This window comes from Armigeres subalbatus, chromosome 3, assembly GCF_024139115.2.
Source record: "Armigeres subalbatus isolate Guangzhou_Male chromosome 3, GZ_Asu_2, whole genome shotgun sequence".
NCBI classification, from domain to species: Eukaryota; Metazoa; Arthropoda; class Insecta; order Diptera; family Culicidae; genus Armigeres; species Armigeres subalbatus.
Window position 1 is genome coordinate 199,331,958 of NC_085141.1, and position 14,071 is coordinate 199,346,028.

General features: G+C 37.8%; 3 protein-coding genes and 1 long non-coding RNA gene across 4 annotated transcripts; all 4 read left to right on the forward strand.

The window, feature by feature from the left end:
- The first annotated feature begins 5,086 nt into the window (after positions 1 to 5,086).
- Positions 5,087 to 6,201, forward strand: LOC134221125 (uncharacterized). The gene is made up of 3 exons (XR_009982219.1): positions 5,087 to 5,268; positions 5,330 to 5,549; positions 5,605 to 6,201. It is a non-coding gene; the product is annotated as an uncharacterized LOC134221125 (long non-coding RNA).
- Positions 6,202 to 6,599: 398 nt separating this feature from the next.
- LOC134222228 (uncharacterized) lies at positions 6,600 to 7,643 on the forward strand. The gene is made up of 2 exons (XM_062701371.1): positions 6,600 to 6,654; positions 6,727 to 7,643. Exon 2 carries the CDS (start codon positions 6,792 to 6,794, stop codon positions 7,641 to 7,643), a length of 852 nt encoding a protein of 283 aa, XP_062557355.1. The 5' UTR covers positions 6,600 to 6,654; positions 6,727 to 6,791.
- Positions 7,644 to 7,678: 35 nt separating this feature from the next.
- Positions 7,679 to 9,559, forward strand: LOC134222229 (uncharacterized). Its single transcript, XM_062701372.1, has 3 exons — positions 7,679 to 8,030; positions 8,093 to 8,578; positions 8,646 to 9,559. The coding sequence occupies exons 1-3, from the start codon at positions 7,679 to 7,681 to the stop codon at positions 8,957 to 8,959; spliced, it is 1,152 nt and encodes a 383-aa protein (XP_062557356.1). The 3' UTR covers positions 8,960 to 9,559.
- A 764-nt stretch (positions 9,560 to 10,323) lies between these two features.
- On the forward strand, positions 10,324 to 11,600 carry LOC134225322 (uncharacterized). The gene is made up of 2 exons (XM_062705284.1): positions 10,324 to 10,851; positions 10,912 to 11,600. Exons 1-2 carry the CDS (start codon positions 10,348 to 10,350, stop codon positions 11,506 to 11,508), a joined length of 1,101 nt encoding a protein of 366 aa, XP_062561268.1. The 5' UTR covers positions 10,324 to 10,347; the 3' UTR covers positions 11,509 to 11,600.
- Positions 11,601 to 14,071: the final 2,471 nt, after the last annotated feature.

Consider the following 14,071-nt stretch of genomic DNA (forward strand, 5'->3'; position numbering starts at 1 on the left):
AGCCCACAGTCATTGAACCGCGGGGCAATATAATCCTTTTGTATGAAATATAAAGCAAAACACAGCCGTGAGTACGGCTACCTAGATGGCTATCCTTGAAACGTGGGGACGGGGGTGGTGGTGAAATATGGGAAAATTATTAATTTTAAATAAATAAGTAAACATTTATTTTGGCGTTTCATTGAAATAGAAAGCGCCCATTTGTTGTGTTAAAAGCAGCACAGTTGATTCAAATGTGAATTATACATTTAGTTTTGAGAGGAAAATGTCATTTCGAAAAGTAAAATATACATTTAAATTTGAGAGGAAAATGTTATTTTGAAAAGTCGGCCCCTCTCAATGTTCTACCGAAGTGACATTTTTGAAATTGTAGATTCAACAATCTTATACTTTCTACTGAAAATCACTAACTGATTTTCTTAATTTTACCAACGTTTCTCTTAACTTTACCAACGATTTTTTTTTTGTGTGCATATACGGGCTCAAGCAAGCCTCGCGGAATGAAATTTGGAAGAAGCGAACAGGATTATTGCTTGTACTTTCGGAAAGTGGATGATGTAGTATTATACGTAGTGATCTATGTTGATGATTTACTGATTATCGGAAACTCCATAGCAGCGGTTTGTGAGCTTAAGAAGGAGCTGTCGTCCGAGATTGAGATGCGAGATCTCCAACAAGTTCAGAGTTTTCTCGGTCTAAACATTCAGCGCGACCGGAAAAGAGGAGTGATGGTCATCGAACAGAAGGCGTACGTGAAGAGTATTTTGGAGCGTTTTCGAATGATTAACTGTAAATCGTCTGTGATTCCAATGGAGCCGCACCTGAAACTTGTTAAGGACCAGAATTCTATGCATTTCACCAGCAAACCATATAGGGAACTGATTGGTTGCCTTATGTACCTAATGGTGACATCACGACCGGACATCTGCGCTGCAGTGAACTATTTTGCAGGGTTTCAATGCTGCGCAACAGACGAGCACTGGGTTCACCTGAAGCAGGTGCTTCGGTACCTACGAGGTACGATGGACTACCAGCTTGTGTATCGACGACAAGAATTGCCGAAAGGACTTCTGGCGTTTGCGGATGCGGATTGGGGCAACGATCCAAATGATCGACGTTCTGTGTCGGGGTTTGTCATCAAGCTCAACGGATCGACAGTTGCATGGGCAACAAAGAAACAATCGTCGTACGCAGAAGCGTACGAGCATTTCTTCGTGAGAGAACTCATCGAAAAAGGTAAATTACGGCTCAAATATGTAACATCTGAACAACAGCTAGCTGACGTGATGACCAAAGGGCTGACTTCACCAAAGTTTCGCATATATCGTGATCTTCTTGGTTTATTGAATTGAAGGGGGATGTTATGTGTGTATCTGGATTATTCACAATTAACAATTACCCAGTCTTGTATAACCGTGTAAAAGGAAACGTCAAATAAATCTCAGTGTTTTATCGAATGACAAACGAAACATACGCGTTTTGATTTTATATCTTTCCGAAACTTAAAACTTACCAGGCTCTGGAACATCAATCCTGCATCAAAATCAGAAAAATATCATCACTCTCCTTCACGTATCGTCTTTATATTTTCTAACTCTAAATACAAAGCAATACATAATTTCATTATTTTCATATTATTATACAGTCCTTACTGCTGATCTTGGTTATGCAATGATTGATAGAGCTTACCAGGTTCTGGAACATTAATCCTGCATCAAAATCAGAAAAATATCATCACTCTCCTCCACATATTTTTTTTTACATTTTCTAACTCTAAGTACAAAGCAACTGCTGATCTTGGTTATGCAATGATTGATAGAGCTTACCAGGTTCTGGAACATCAATCCTGCATCAAAATCAGAAAAATATCATCACTCTCCTCCACATATTTTTTTTACATTTTCTAACTCTGAGTACAAATCAACTGCTGATCTTGGTTATGCAATCATGGATAGACCTTACCAGGCTCTGGAACATTAATCCTGCATCAAAAACAGACAAATATCATCACTCTCCTTCACGTATCGTCTTTTATATTTTCTAACTCTAAATACAAAGCAATACATAATTTCATTATTTCCATATTATTATACTGTTCCCTACTGCTGATCTGATGATGATGATGGTCCCGCCACATACCCCTACAAAGGTTTGAGCTAGACGAGTTATCTTTTAGATAATTAATTAAGATCAATTAAATCAGATTTTCCAATAACAAAAAAACGATCCGATTATTTTACAGATATAAATTCTTATAATGTCCATCGCTATACAGCAAAAAACTAAATTAAAAAAAAAATGAACTGCAGTTTTGATTCATCACTTAGCAAACACCGGTAGTGATACCTCGAGGTCTACAGAAATGCAACTCTTGTGATACCTCTCGCACAGATTTCAAAAGCTTCGCCAGGAACCGCTTTACGTCTTATCAACAATTCTACATCTCGAAAGTATATTTCAGCATTTATTTTGATTTTCGACAACAAAACGCCTAAGCTTGTGATACCTCTCCGTCGATATAAAAAGCTCGTCTTCTATCGCGTACAAAGAAAACCTACCAGGTAGCCAAGGCCAATCATCTATTTCCACTCATTACCAGTCATTCAAAATTCACTTTCATCCATCACGCAAACAGCTCAAAAATGTCAATGATTGGAATAAATTATAAACAACTTATATCAGTATTGCGCAAGGGCCTCATACGCCTGTCCCTGGCGAACAAAGCTCGTGTACTCTGCATCGAAGCTTAGAACCGGTGTTAGGGCGCAATCGTTAATGCGAACATTTTTATATTCGATTAGGCCGGAACAAATTTAGTTTTCTTCTTTTGTCACCCCCCCGTCAGAATTTGTAAATATCGTGGAGGGGGAAATAAAAAAAATGAAATTTGAATCAATTGTTTTTTTTTTACATTCTACATTTTTCCCCTTCGTTTCCATGCCATATTTTAATTGTTTTGCAAAAAAATAGAATCGTTTAACGAACAGAACAAGTGGTACTAAACTTATGTTGTCTGTTAAACGATTGTTTTGTGCAAAACAATTATAATAGATATTAAGGTGAGGAAACCCATATTTTGTGTACGTGACATTCATATACACCCGATTCTTTTTTTACACGGATTATTTTCACACGGATTTTTTTAACACGGCTTTTTTTACACGGATTCTTGAAATAACACGGATTTTTTTTGCACGGTTTCTCGAAATAGCACGGATTTTTTTTTACACGGATTCTCGAAATAACACGGATTTTTTTTACACGGATTTATTTTTACACGGAACGCATCCCCCAGATTAACAAAGACCCGGTTACTTTTTTTACACGGATATTTTTTGCACGGCTTTTTTTACACGGTTTCTCGAAATAGCACGGATTTTTTTTGCACGGATTCTCGAAATAACACGGATTATTTTTACACGGTTTCTCGAAATAACACGGATTATTTTTACACGGATTTTTTTCACACGGCACGCATCCCCCGTGTAAAAAAAGAATCGGGTGTATATATCCAAAAAAGATTTCTTTCTACTATTATGAACGTCAAGAGCCCCGCGCATAGGATACATTTGCAATTTTCCCATGCAAAATCTACTAAACGCAACGCAAACTTATCTTATGTGCGCTGTGCTTTACCAATTGTTTACATTTTTACCATTCTCTAATACCAGGCTCACGGATAAAAATATAAAAGCTAAATAGATTTAAATTTAAGCTAAAACCATATTCGGTCTATCCACTCATTGCTGGGATTATTTTTGATTTAATCTTTTGAGGATTAAAGTTGATTTAATCATTATAAAGCTTATTTTGCTATAATTGTTAGGCAACGGTGTGCATGTTGTTTACATCTAATTCAAACATGAAAAAATGAAATGAAAACATTTAGATGACGTCACGACGTTGAAAAAGGAATTTGAAAAAAAGACGGGATCTGCATGGGATTTAAGCCACGACTAGAATGTGCAATTCCAAGGGCGAAAAGAATGTTCCTTTGAATAAAACTGTGATCACGAGCGGGGGGTAATTACGGATCGTTTTAAGCAGCCTTTTTGCGGACGTGTTGTGACTTGAGTATCTATACTTGCTGGGTTCCATATGGGGAAACAAAGGAAAACCGATTGAATTTGTGGGATTGCCAAGGGAAACGACACAAGTTTTTTTGGGCTGAAAAGTTCCGAAAACAGTGGTAATTCCCTAAAAAGACAACAAAACCCACGTGCCTTTTTTGTCTTTTGAGATTCCGTCTTTCTCGGCATGTCTTTCACCTTGGGGAATTCGTCGGATCGGCGCAACTCGAGGCGTAACTCCGGAACAAGTGCGAAAAATGAGTTTCTTTTTATTCTGGCGCACGGCTCAACTTTACATAGTCTTTTCGCTGACTGCACAAAGCTGGACTTGAGTAGGGCAAGATGGCGTAGACAATTCGTCCAATAAGCTGGAACAACCTGGAAAAAATATATAATGTTGCTGCGATTCGACCTACCTTGCTGAACGACAAAAGTGTAATGAATGTTTTTTCTCAAGTCTCAAGAGTAATAACGCGAGCTTGTTAAGCATTTAAACAATTATTTTTAAGAAAATCATTACAATGCTTAAAAACAAGTAGTGCTAAATTTATTATTAATTCTTGTAACAATTATATTTTGAAAAAGCTTTAGAAGGATTAAATAGTAAGTTTATTAGCTTTTTTCATTCTATCCGTGCTACTGACATCCTATTGTTTAGCCCATCGCCAGATCGTAGCCAGGATGTCCTGGGCTATAATTTTTTTCATACTGCGTTTCAATGATGACAGCGGTCTATGTCTATTGATGATGATGACACCGCGCTTGTCACCGGGTCGTCTAATACAGTTGCGTTCACTACTATTCCTTACACGCTTAGATCAGTTTACCTATATATGGGTAACTGATTCACCTATATTTGAGTATCTTATAAATAAACTCAAATGTGGGTAAAAAATACTAATAATATTAGTAAAATCTACCTATAAAACAATAAAAACCAATCTCACCTAAATATGGGTAAACTGATTTACCCATATTTGGATGAAAAAAAAAACATTTAAAAACAAACGTGAAAACAACATCTTGATTTTTTCTATCAGATTTATTTAAAATATAAAGCAAAGAAAATTCTTTATGTGTGTCGTTGAAAATTATTGCTGCAGCTCGACATTTCATTCGGAACGAACGAACGAAGAAATGATCTAACGTGGAATGCCCTGCCCGGGAGGTAAATAATTTGACCCCTTTTTCTTCATCGGTAAGTATCAATTTTCTACAACAAAATATGCCTTGACTGATTTGGTTTCTGTTGATTACAGATTCTGCCATAAATAGCGACCTGTGTACGCGTATACAAGCTCACCCGGGGAGATGTTTACTAGCTTCTGAGAAATACCTCTTGTGAAAGGGTCACGAGACGAAGTTCAAGTTGCAGAAGGTTCGAAGAATTGAAACTTGATTTCGGTCGGGAAAGAAGAAGTAAGTCGCGACGGCAATCGTAAAGATTAACATCGCTGCGTAACCTGACATGTATCATTGGTAAGCATAAAATCCGGAAAAAAAATCATTAATAACTCGATTTCGTTGCTTACAGTTTCATCAAATCCATTAAAGATTGGATGACGAATAATCGGATATCACTCGTTCTCGCAGAAGACCATCAATCCTCCGCCACCTCTTCACTCCATCGATGCACCACACGATGGTTTCCGCCTGCAACAGAAATGACTGCAAAACGATATCACCCACCAACTTCAAGCGGAAATCGAACTCCATGCTCATTCTTTTCGGAAGTGCTCCAGAACAATATTTTCTCGACGAAATCCATTGGCAGTCAACAGCTGCGGAACTGATTGCTTACACTTGGACCACAAACGTCACCATTAGCTTTGTTCGGAATATCGATTGGTCGCAATCCAGCCGGAATAGGTTCTACCGGTAGTCGTTCCGGAACAGAAGAACAACCTCAACAGAGTTTCTCGACAAACGAAAATGGCAATGTAACTGCAGCATCACCTGTGGAATCTCTATACTGGGTGGACAATCTTAGAATCTTTGACGAAGAAAAACTGCGACATCATATACCGACGGCAGCGTAATTTCCATCACACTGATGCTTCGTCGGTGCTGATACTATGTTTGTGCTGGCACTAAACAGCTATTTTTGCTCTGTCCCAGGTCTACATTTTAGTTATCATATGTAATTTTAGCAAAAGGTTTAATAAATTATGTTAAAACTATTTTTATTTATGTATAGTAATTTTTTTAGTACGATATCTAAATACAGAACATGGTTATGCAAAACAAAATACGGAAAAAATACCTAAATATGGGTGAATTTTACCTATAAATTGCACCGATTCAACTACCTAAATATGGGTGAATTCCCTGTTGAATTCAGTTTACCTATAAATGAGTAAATGCCAATTCACCCATAAATACGTATGTGCACTTTTTGGCGATTATAGGTACTCTTCACCCATATTTGGGTGAACTGAAGTAAGCGTGTACCTTTAGTTTGTATTCTAATCGAGTGCACGTGCAAAGCCATCACTCAAAACGTCAAAACATAAGCTGAAGAAAAAAAAAACGTGTAGGAGTTTTGTGCTGTTAAAAAGTGTCGAATACTCAAATACAATCTATCGTGTGTCATTTAAATTTCCCTATATTAAATACAGATTTTCATATTTGTTTATTCCATTGATTCTATCCACAGTGTCCACCCGATTGATTATCGAGGGGTGCATTCAAAAGAAGAAAATATTTCGTTTGTGTATCACCATGGAGCAGATTCCGATTGCTGTTAGGGTGGAAAAGGACGGAAAACGGATGGTGCAATCTATTGTGTCTGTTTTAAAAACAACAAACTTTGAATCAATTATCGACCAAGTTTTGAACAGAAAACTGAACAAAACTGAGAAGATCGATAAAGTATTTGCTGGTAGTAAGTCTATCAATCGTGACGATTTGTTCGAGGTCGACCCGTCAACCATTTTGCAGGATGCTGTGACTGCCATCGGAACTTGCACCAAAGTTTTGTGCCTAATGAAACCAACATTTGACCCACCAAAGCAACCTCAAAACGCATTTGATCATTTGATGAAAAATGCTGCCGTCGTTTTGTATCCTGATAAAAAGGAAGAACGAGACGGTCGGTCAGAGCTATACAACTGTGTTGTACAATACTTGGTGGACAAAAAAGCAGGGTTCAAACGCTTCCAGAAAACTGAATTGCAGCAGTTCATGAGTGCATTTGTATCGGCCTTATGGTACTTAGATGGCCAATCAGAAAAGTTGGCATCAGCTCCAAGTGTTCCACAACTTCCTGCAAGTTTTTGCTTCACTCCGAAGACACGAGATACATTTCGGATGTATCATGGGAGAGAAAAAAAGAAAACCCTTCCTCGTATGATGCGGACCGATATGATTAAACTATTCGATGAACTGGACTCACTGTGTGCAACGGCGATACTGAATTCGAAATCCTGGTTAGAAGTGCAATCGGATGTGCAAATGCTACGTGCAACGTATGCCGGTTATATCAATTACCTCAACAAAGTGGAAGATCGAGTAGAAAGTCAATCCGTTGATCATCGATGCAGCTTGTTGGAAAATCGGTCTTTAAAACTGTAGCAGCTAGTTCATCCAGAACATCGTTGACGAAACTTATGTATAAAGAACTAGAACAGCAACTTAACAGCGGAGAAGCATACGCTCCTGTTAATTTAATACTGTATGCTCCATCAGAACGCAAAGCACGATATAAGTATATCCAGGGATTAAGTTTCGACTTCGATGTTCAGGTGTATCGATCGTTCAAGCCGAATGCTACGTTCGTGTGGAAACTTCCCCATCTTAATGAACGGTCGGAAATCCAGTTGTCAAATACAATTGTTCATTTGGAAGATGATATCGTTTATCGCGTAAAAGCTGATAAATGCAAACAGGCAGCTGCAGTTTTCGGGGGAATAGCATCGTGGACCGTGCAAAAAGTTAAGGAGTTTAGCCAGTTGGCTACAGGTACCTGAATACATTTCGTTCTACAATGAAATTTCATTTAAGCATTCTATTTGACATTTCAGATGATGATCCTAGCAGTTCTAAGCAAGATGACTTGGACGGACTTAAAATGTTAATCGGCGATGGTCATGAAATCGAGGAAGTTTTGCATATTGAAACCCAACAACTGAATTCGAGGCAAGGCAAGTTTGACAATTTCTGGAAAGCTGCTGAAATCGTTATCGCCGAAAAGGATCTATCGGTTGCTCAGGAAAGACGACACGGTACAACTAGCTGGATTTCACCGCTGTGCGTTTCCTTGCGTGATCTGATGGACATATGCGAAGAAAAAATGAATCAGCTTTACCCAGGATGTCCGAACAACAACGTACCCTCAGCTGAGTATTTTCGTCTACAATTTACACCCAGAAACCCACGTAATCGTACCGCTGAAAGGTACTACAGTAGGTTTGATATCAAATATGGATTGCAAGTGCGTACACTACGTAAAGCACATCCCGATCAACATTATGGGGCAAAGCAATTCCAGTACATGAAAATGATGGCAGGTATATACTATTAGACATTTAACGCTTGCTTTGACGATTTGTATCATGATTGAAATTGTCCTTCCAGGTCGTTTTCATACTTCCAGTCTAGTTTTCTTTCTGGATGACAAAGCAGCAATTCTGGTGGGATTTGAAGGCGCTCCAGTCAGCGCTACAAGAAGACAACGTTCAGTTCTTAAAGCAGGCTTGGATAATCGAGGATTGAACGCTTTAGATCACGACAACATACCGCAGCATCTAACCCCTTCGATATCAATTAAACTGATTTCTCCTATGGATTTATCTAATGCTTGGCATGCAGGACAATCGTGCATAATTCTCAAAGACGCTACACACTTAATCAGGCTTCCGCTGTTCGGTAATTTTTCTTACAGATTTTAATCGGTAAAACATGAGTTTACTGTAATTTCAGTAAAATATTTACAAGTTTGCGGAATGAGCTGCAAACAAAACACTATTTTACAGATAACCCAGTAAATTTAATTTATAATACTGTATACCGTAATGAAAAATACTGTTTTTTCGGTAATTTATGTTTTCGTCGGTAGCAGAAACAAAATCGGTAAAAAATTGCTGATAAAGCCAGTGAACATGCTAACTTTACCGAACTGTCCGTTTAAATCATTATAGTTTACCGACTGTCTCAGTAGATATTTTTCCAATGCAAACCTATCCGCCATTTTCGAACCGTCGGTCTCAGCTTGTCTGCACGTTGGTTTTTGTTCAATTGTAGTGTTTATTGGAACTTTCGCAGAAATTTTGTCCAAAAATGGAAAACATCGTACACAACCTGATGGACGTTGATGCTCGCGTTGATGGGAGTGGAAAAATTGTTCCGTAAGTAATTCTTTACTAATTATATTTTCTTCGCAGTTATTTCAAGCAAACAACTAAAATGGCGGACGTTGAAATACAATGTTTTTTCTGCCGGCGCTCCATGCCAGGTTATGTGCAGACTGCAGGGGCTACATCGGCACGTGAATTCGGACATCCGGAATGGCGAAATAAGTCAGGATTTTTGTTTTTCGATTGTACTTTCGCACAATGTCAGTTGCGATACCACAATTTTCGAGTTTGATACGACACATAAATAGTGTGTAAGAAAATTAAACATTAACCCTTACTTTAAATAAATAAACAGTTTTTTTAATTGAAAATATGAATATTGATTTCAAAATAATTGACATATACCTACAATAATAACTTTTGTGGGTGATTTGGTTTGAAAAAAGGAATATTTTCATATATTTTTATGAAACATAAGAATTATTTTACCTTTTCATATATTTTTATGAAATATTCTGCTTTTAACAAAACCAAATTACCCATAACAACTGAGTAGACCGGTAAATCATTGCTCCATCCAACTGGTTGATCGGTAAAATTTACACATTTATACCGAAAAACAATGTATTAAAATTTACCGACGTCCTGTTATTTAGGATCAAATTTAGTGATAAAATTACCGAACTGCCCGTCTATTTATTACTGGACTAACCGTAATTTTTGACAGCTTATGATCAACTTTTATTAACTGGGCGTTCGGTAAACCAAAAAATTACCGGGTTGATTACCGAGCGCTCAGCTGTTTGAAAACCCGGTAAAATTTTACCGACCCCAGTAATCTGAGTTTACTGTGTATATTCGAGCACTCCACTGCATTTAGACACGTTGCTGAACTTCTCACTCGTTATTCGGAAGATGACCTTGTTCGACCAATGTTGTTTATCGGATCAGATGGAGGACCTGATCATAACCTGACTTCCATCATGGTTATGCTGAGTTACATTGCTATATTTTTCGAGCTCGACTTGGATTTTTTGTGTGCAGTGCGCACGCCTCCAAATTTTTCTTTTATCAATCCAGCAGAACAATTCATGGCAGCAGCTAACATAGCATTGATTGGAGTTTCGTTGTCTAGAAATCATCTGGGTGAAAATGAAAAACTTGTGAAAAATTTAATGTCTAAAAAACAATGGCGGGAGGCTCACGAGAAAAACCCTAACAACGATTATCCTCGCTTGGCCCTAGAAGGAACAGAAGATGCCCGAAGGCTACTTAAATCAAGATTTGAGTCACTGCGCTACAAAGGAGAAAAGGTGATCGTATCTTATGCTGCAAACGAAGCAGAGATAAATACGATAAAAGCAAATATTACAGACCAATGGCCTGAGATTAATTTGAGCAAAATTTCGAAAGCTGAAGCAATGAACGTACCATCATTTAAAGAATTCTTTGACAAACATGTTAAAGCGACATCCTATACCTTCCAAGTAAAGTATAACTTTATCTGTACTTCGATTCATTTAATCCTAAACAAATTTAATTTCTAGGTGAAGAAATGTAATGATATAAATTGCAAATTTCACAAGGCAAAGAGGATGGATCAAACCATCAACATCCCTTGGCTACCGAAGCCTCAACTCAAAGGAGAAAAATATGAGGAATTCGATGAAGTATACGGTACTGAACCGAATGACGATTGTCAACCAAGTAAAATTAAGGCAATGCATTCACAAGAAGAGAGGTTGCCTCATCCTTCATTTGCATTAGCTTCCACCAGAGCGCGCATCATAATTACATGCACTGAATGCAAATTTCCGCGTCCATTGTATTCTCAATACAGTATGAACAAGCAGCAACTAATGGAAACAGAACGCTTTTTTGATAAAAACGTATATATTTGCGGTGTTCCACTTGAAGGTTTACCAGACGTTTTTCAAAATCCTAAAATCAAATGCTTTGATCCAATTCATCTTCATTATTTCCAATGTTCGTCTCTGAAAGGATTTAAAAACTTATGCGCGAAGTGTCTCGTAAGTAACTCGTCCGTGACACACAACAAACTCAATATTTGTGGCTCATGTTACGCATCAGTGTTGAAAAACATAAATTTGAAGCAGCGCAACGTTAAAGCAAAAACTAAGTAAAGTATTCTAAGTTAAAATGTAAATATATACGATCAAGCTGCGCAAAAAAAGACTGTTCCATTTTCCTCGGTTTAAATTTTATTTTTTATTTTTTATTCACCCCCCCCCCGGACCATAAGTTACGATCAAGTGACAAAAGAAGAATATATAATTTGTTCCGGCCTTAGTTACTGCAAATAAATTCTTTTTCGAGCCCCTATAATCAAGCAGGTATCTCAAGCACACCACATCATTATAATGCTGCATGATTGAGTGTTTAACTTTGCTAAAATATCGAAAACAAAAGTGTGCATAAAAATTGCCTCGCCATAGCAAAAAGGTGGTAGAGAATTAACACTGTTGTTTACAGTTTAGAACCAAATCCAGATGTCGCACATGTTGGGGTAGGGATTCAGTGCTTCGCCTTCTCCCCCTGGTATTGCGCGCGGGAGGCTCAATCTTTTGCAGACTACACAAAAAAGATTCAATTTAAAATAACGTCAACAACATAAAATCCATCATCATCATCGAGGCGATCGTTGAAGTCAATTAATGCCTCAATAAATAAGAAATAATTCAGATTACACCTAAACATCCGTTGGTCACAACTTCGTCAAGATTTAAAGTTAGTCAATTATTAAAACTTGTCGAGCAGCCGTTCAAAAAGCAGATTTGATATGTGAAATACATTGCCTCTTATACTATCGACAGACATATGATTTCCGCACAATGATTTTCGTATCACGCTGTACGCGTACAGTGACGAGATGACACACATCTTTTCTTTCTACCGTTGTATCTATTTGCCAGCTTGTTTTGAAACTGATTCTACCGCTTTCCAAAACTATATTTTTCATCAAAATGTATAGAAATCATAAACTGTTACTAAAGTTTTTTTATGTCTATTATCGAGACTTTCAGTCCAAGGCTGGCTCGTCTCGCATGTTACTATCCAGTTTTCCGCGAGCGGTAATGGCCGCCAGCTTGCTTGCGGTTCAGTCTCTGATTTGACCAGGGGGGGAGTAAGCCTGTCATCCACGAACAAATCAAGCCTACCTAAGATGTATTATCCGGGCCTCGCCGCTTGGGAAAGGCGGGCCACCCTGGGCCACCCCGCTTGGCAAGTGTAACATTTTTCGAACTGGAATCTTGAAGGATATTGGTTAACCAACACTACTGCTGACTAACGAAAAAAATGTGGGATTGTTTATTTACATTTGCTTCATACTACATGCAGAGGAGGCGCGATGCACCGCATATTACCCCCCTGGATTTGACGTGTCTGGAGGTCAACTGCACCCACCGCTCCGAGCATTCTGACCAATGTTGCATATAAGAAGGTGCTGATTAAGTGAATTCAAGCCTTCTTATATATCACATTGATCAAAATGCTCGAATGGTGGGTGCAGTTGACCTCCAGAAACGTCAAATCAGAGACTAACCCGCAGGCAAGCTGGCGGCCATTACCGCTCGCGGAAAACTGGATAGTTTTTATGGGCATTACACAATATTTACCCATATTTTTTTAATAAATTGTGAATTCGCGTCAGCAGTTCATTCATCGATATGAAAAAGTCATAGTTTTCCAATTCTTCGTATAGGTATTTTAGCAGAAATATGCGAGTTCTTGCAAATATTCCGCAGGGCAATTATTTCTGCTGACGTTAATCACTCTATTCTATGGTTTGGGGTGATTTCAGTGTAAACGGCACTGATCGTTTAATTCATTTGGACATTTTGAAGGATAAAGCCAACACCGTTTTATTTGGTTATAAATCCAATTTTGAATTTGTCCAAAACAACGGTACAAAACATTCTTCACATCTAAAAAAGTAGATGCTAACTAATGGCAAATCAAAGATCCCGCATCCTTCCAAATCCCCAGACCTCATTCCAATTAAAACCCACACAGAAAAAAATAATGAAAACTAAGAAGCGCGTAAAAAATAAAATCATGGAAAATTACACTATTTTGGGCGTACATGGATATTTTCCAACAAGTGCACCCTAAATGTATGCAATTTTTATAGCATTATGTCAGCTTCTATAGCACACGTCATATAAAAAGTGACATAATGCAATGGAAATAGCATACATTCATGCGATAATATCACTTAAATTAACGCTCTTTTTGGCATTCCCTTTATGTGCATTACTTTCGTGTAAATTTCAACAACTTTTTCTATCTGTGCATGAGATCCTTGTACAAAATGTTCGAAATCACACGATACAGAACTCAAACCATTGAATATCATGCAAAAGTAACGGCAGATCTTCCCGGAAACAACCCAAGAACTGGTAAAATCAATAGGAAGACATCTTCATTGCGTAATTGTTGTAAACAATGGGCTTACGAATAATTATTTTGCCAATGTTGTGAAAAATATCAAACTGAATTGCAGAAAAATGAATTTTACTCAGTCAGCTTGCAAATGTTTGTTTTTTATTTCATATGTCAACCGGCGTATTTGACATTTCAAAACAACAAATTATGTTCTGTTTCGTACAATACAACGGTCGAAGGGCAGGGTACGGAAATCATCGTGCTATCGTGATACCAGCGTGATTCTGGGTGACAGACATA

Coding starts and splice junctions, on each gene's coding strand:
- LOC134222229 (XM_062701372.1), top strand. CDS start 7,679: ATGTATAAAGAACTAGAACAGCAACTTAACAGCGGAGAAGCATACGCT. Junction 8,031..8,092: donor GTTTAGCCAGTTGGCTACAG/GTACCTGAATAC, acceptor TTGACATTTCAG/ATGATGATCCTAGCAGTTCT. Junction 8,579..8,645: donor GTACATGAAAATGATGGCAG/GTATATACTATT, acceptor TTGTCCTTCCAG/GTCGTTTTCATACTTCCAGT.
- LOC134225322 (XM_062705284.1), top strand. CDS start 10,348: ATGGTTATGCTGAGTTACATTGCTATATTTTTCGAGCTCGACTTGGAT. Junction 10,852..10,911: donor CGACATCCTATACCTTCCAA/GTAAAGTATAAC, acceptor TTTAATTTCTAG/GTGAAGAAATGTAATGATAT.
- LOC134222228 (XM_062701371.1), top strand. CDS start 6,792: ATGGAGCAGATTCCGATTGCTGTTAGGGTGGAAAAGGACGGAAAACGG.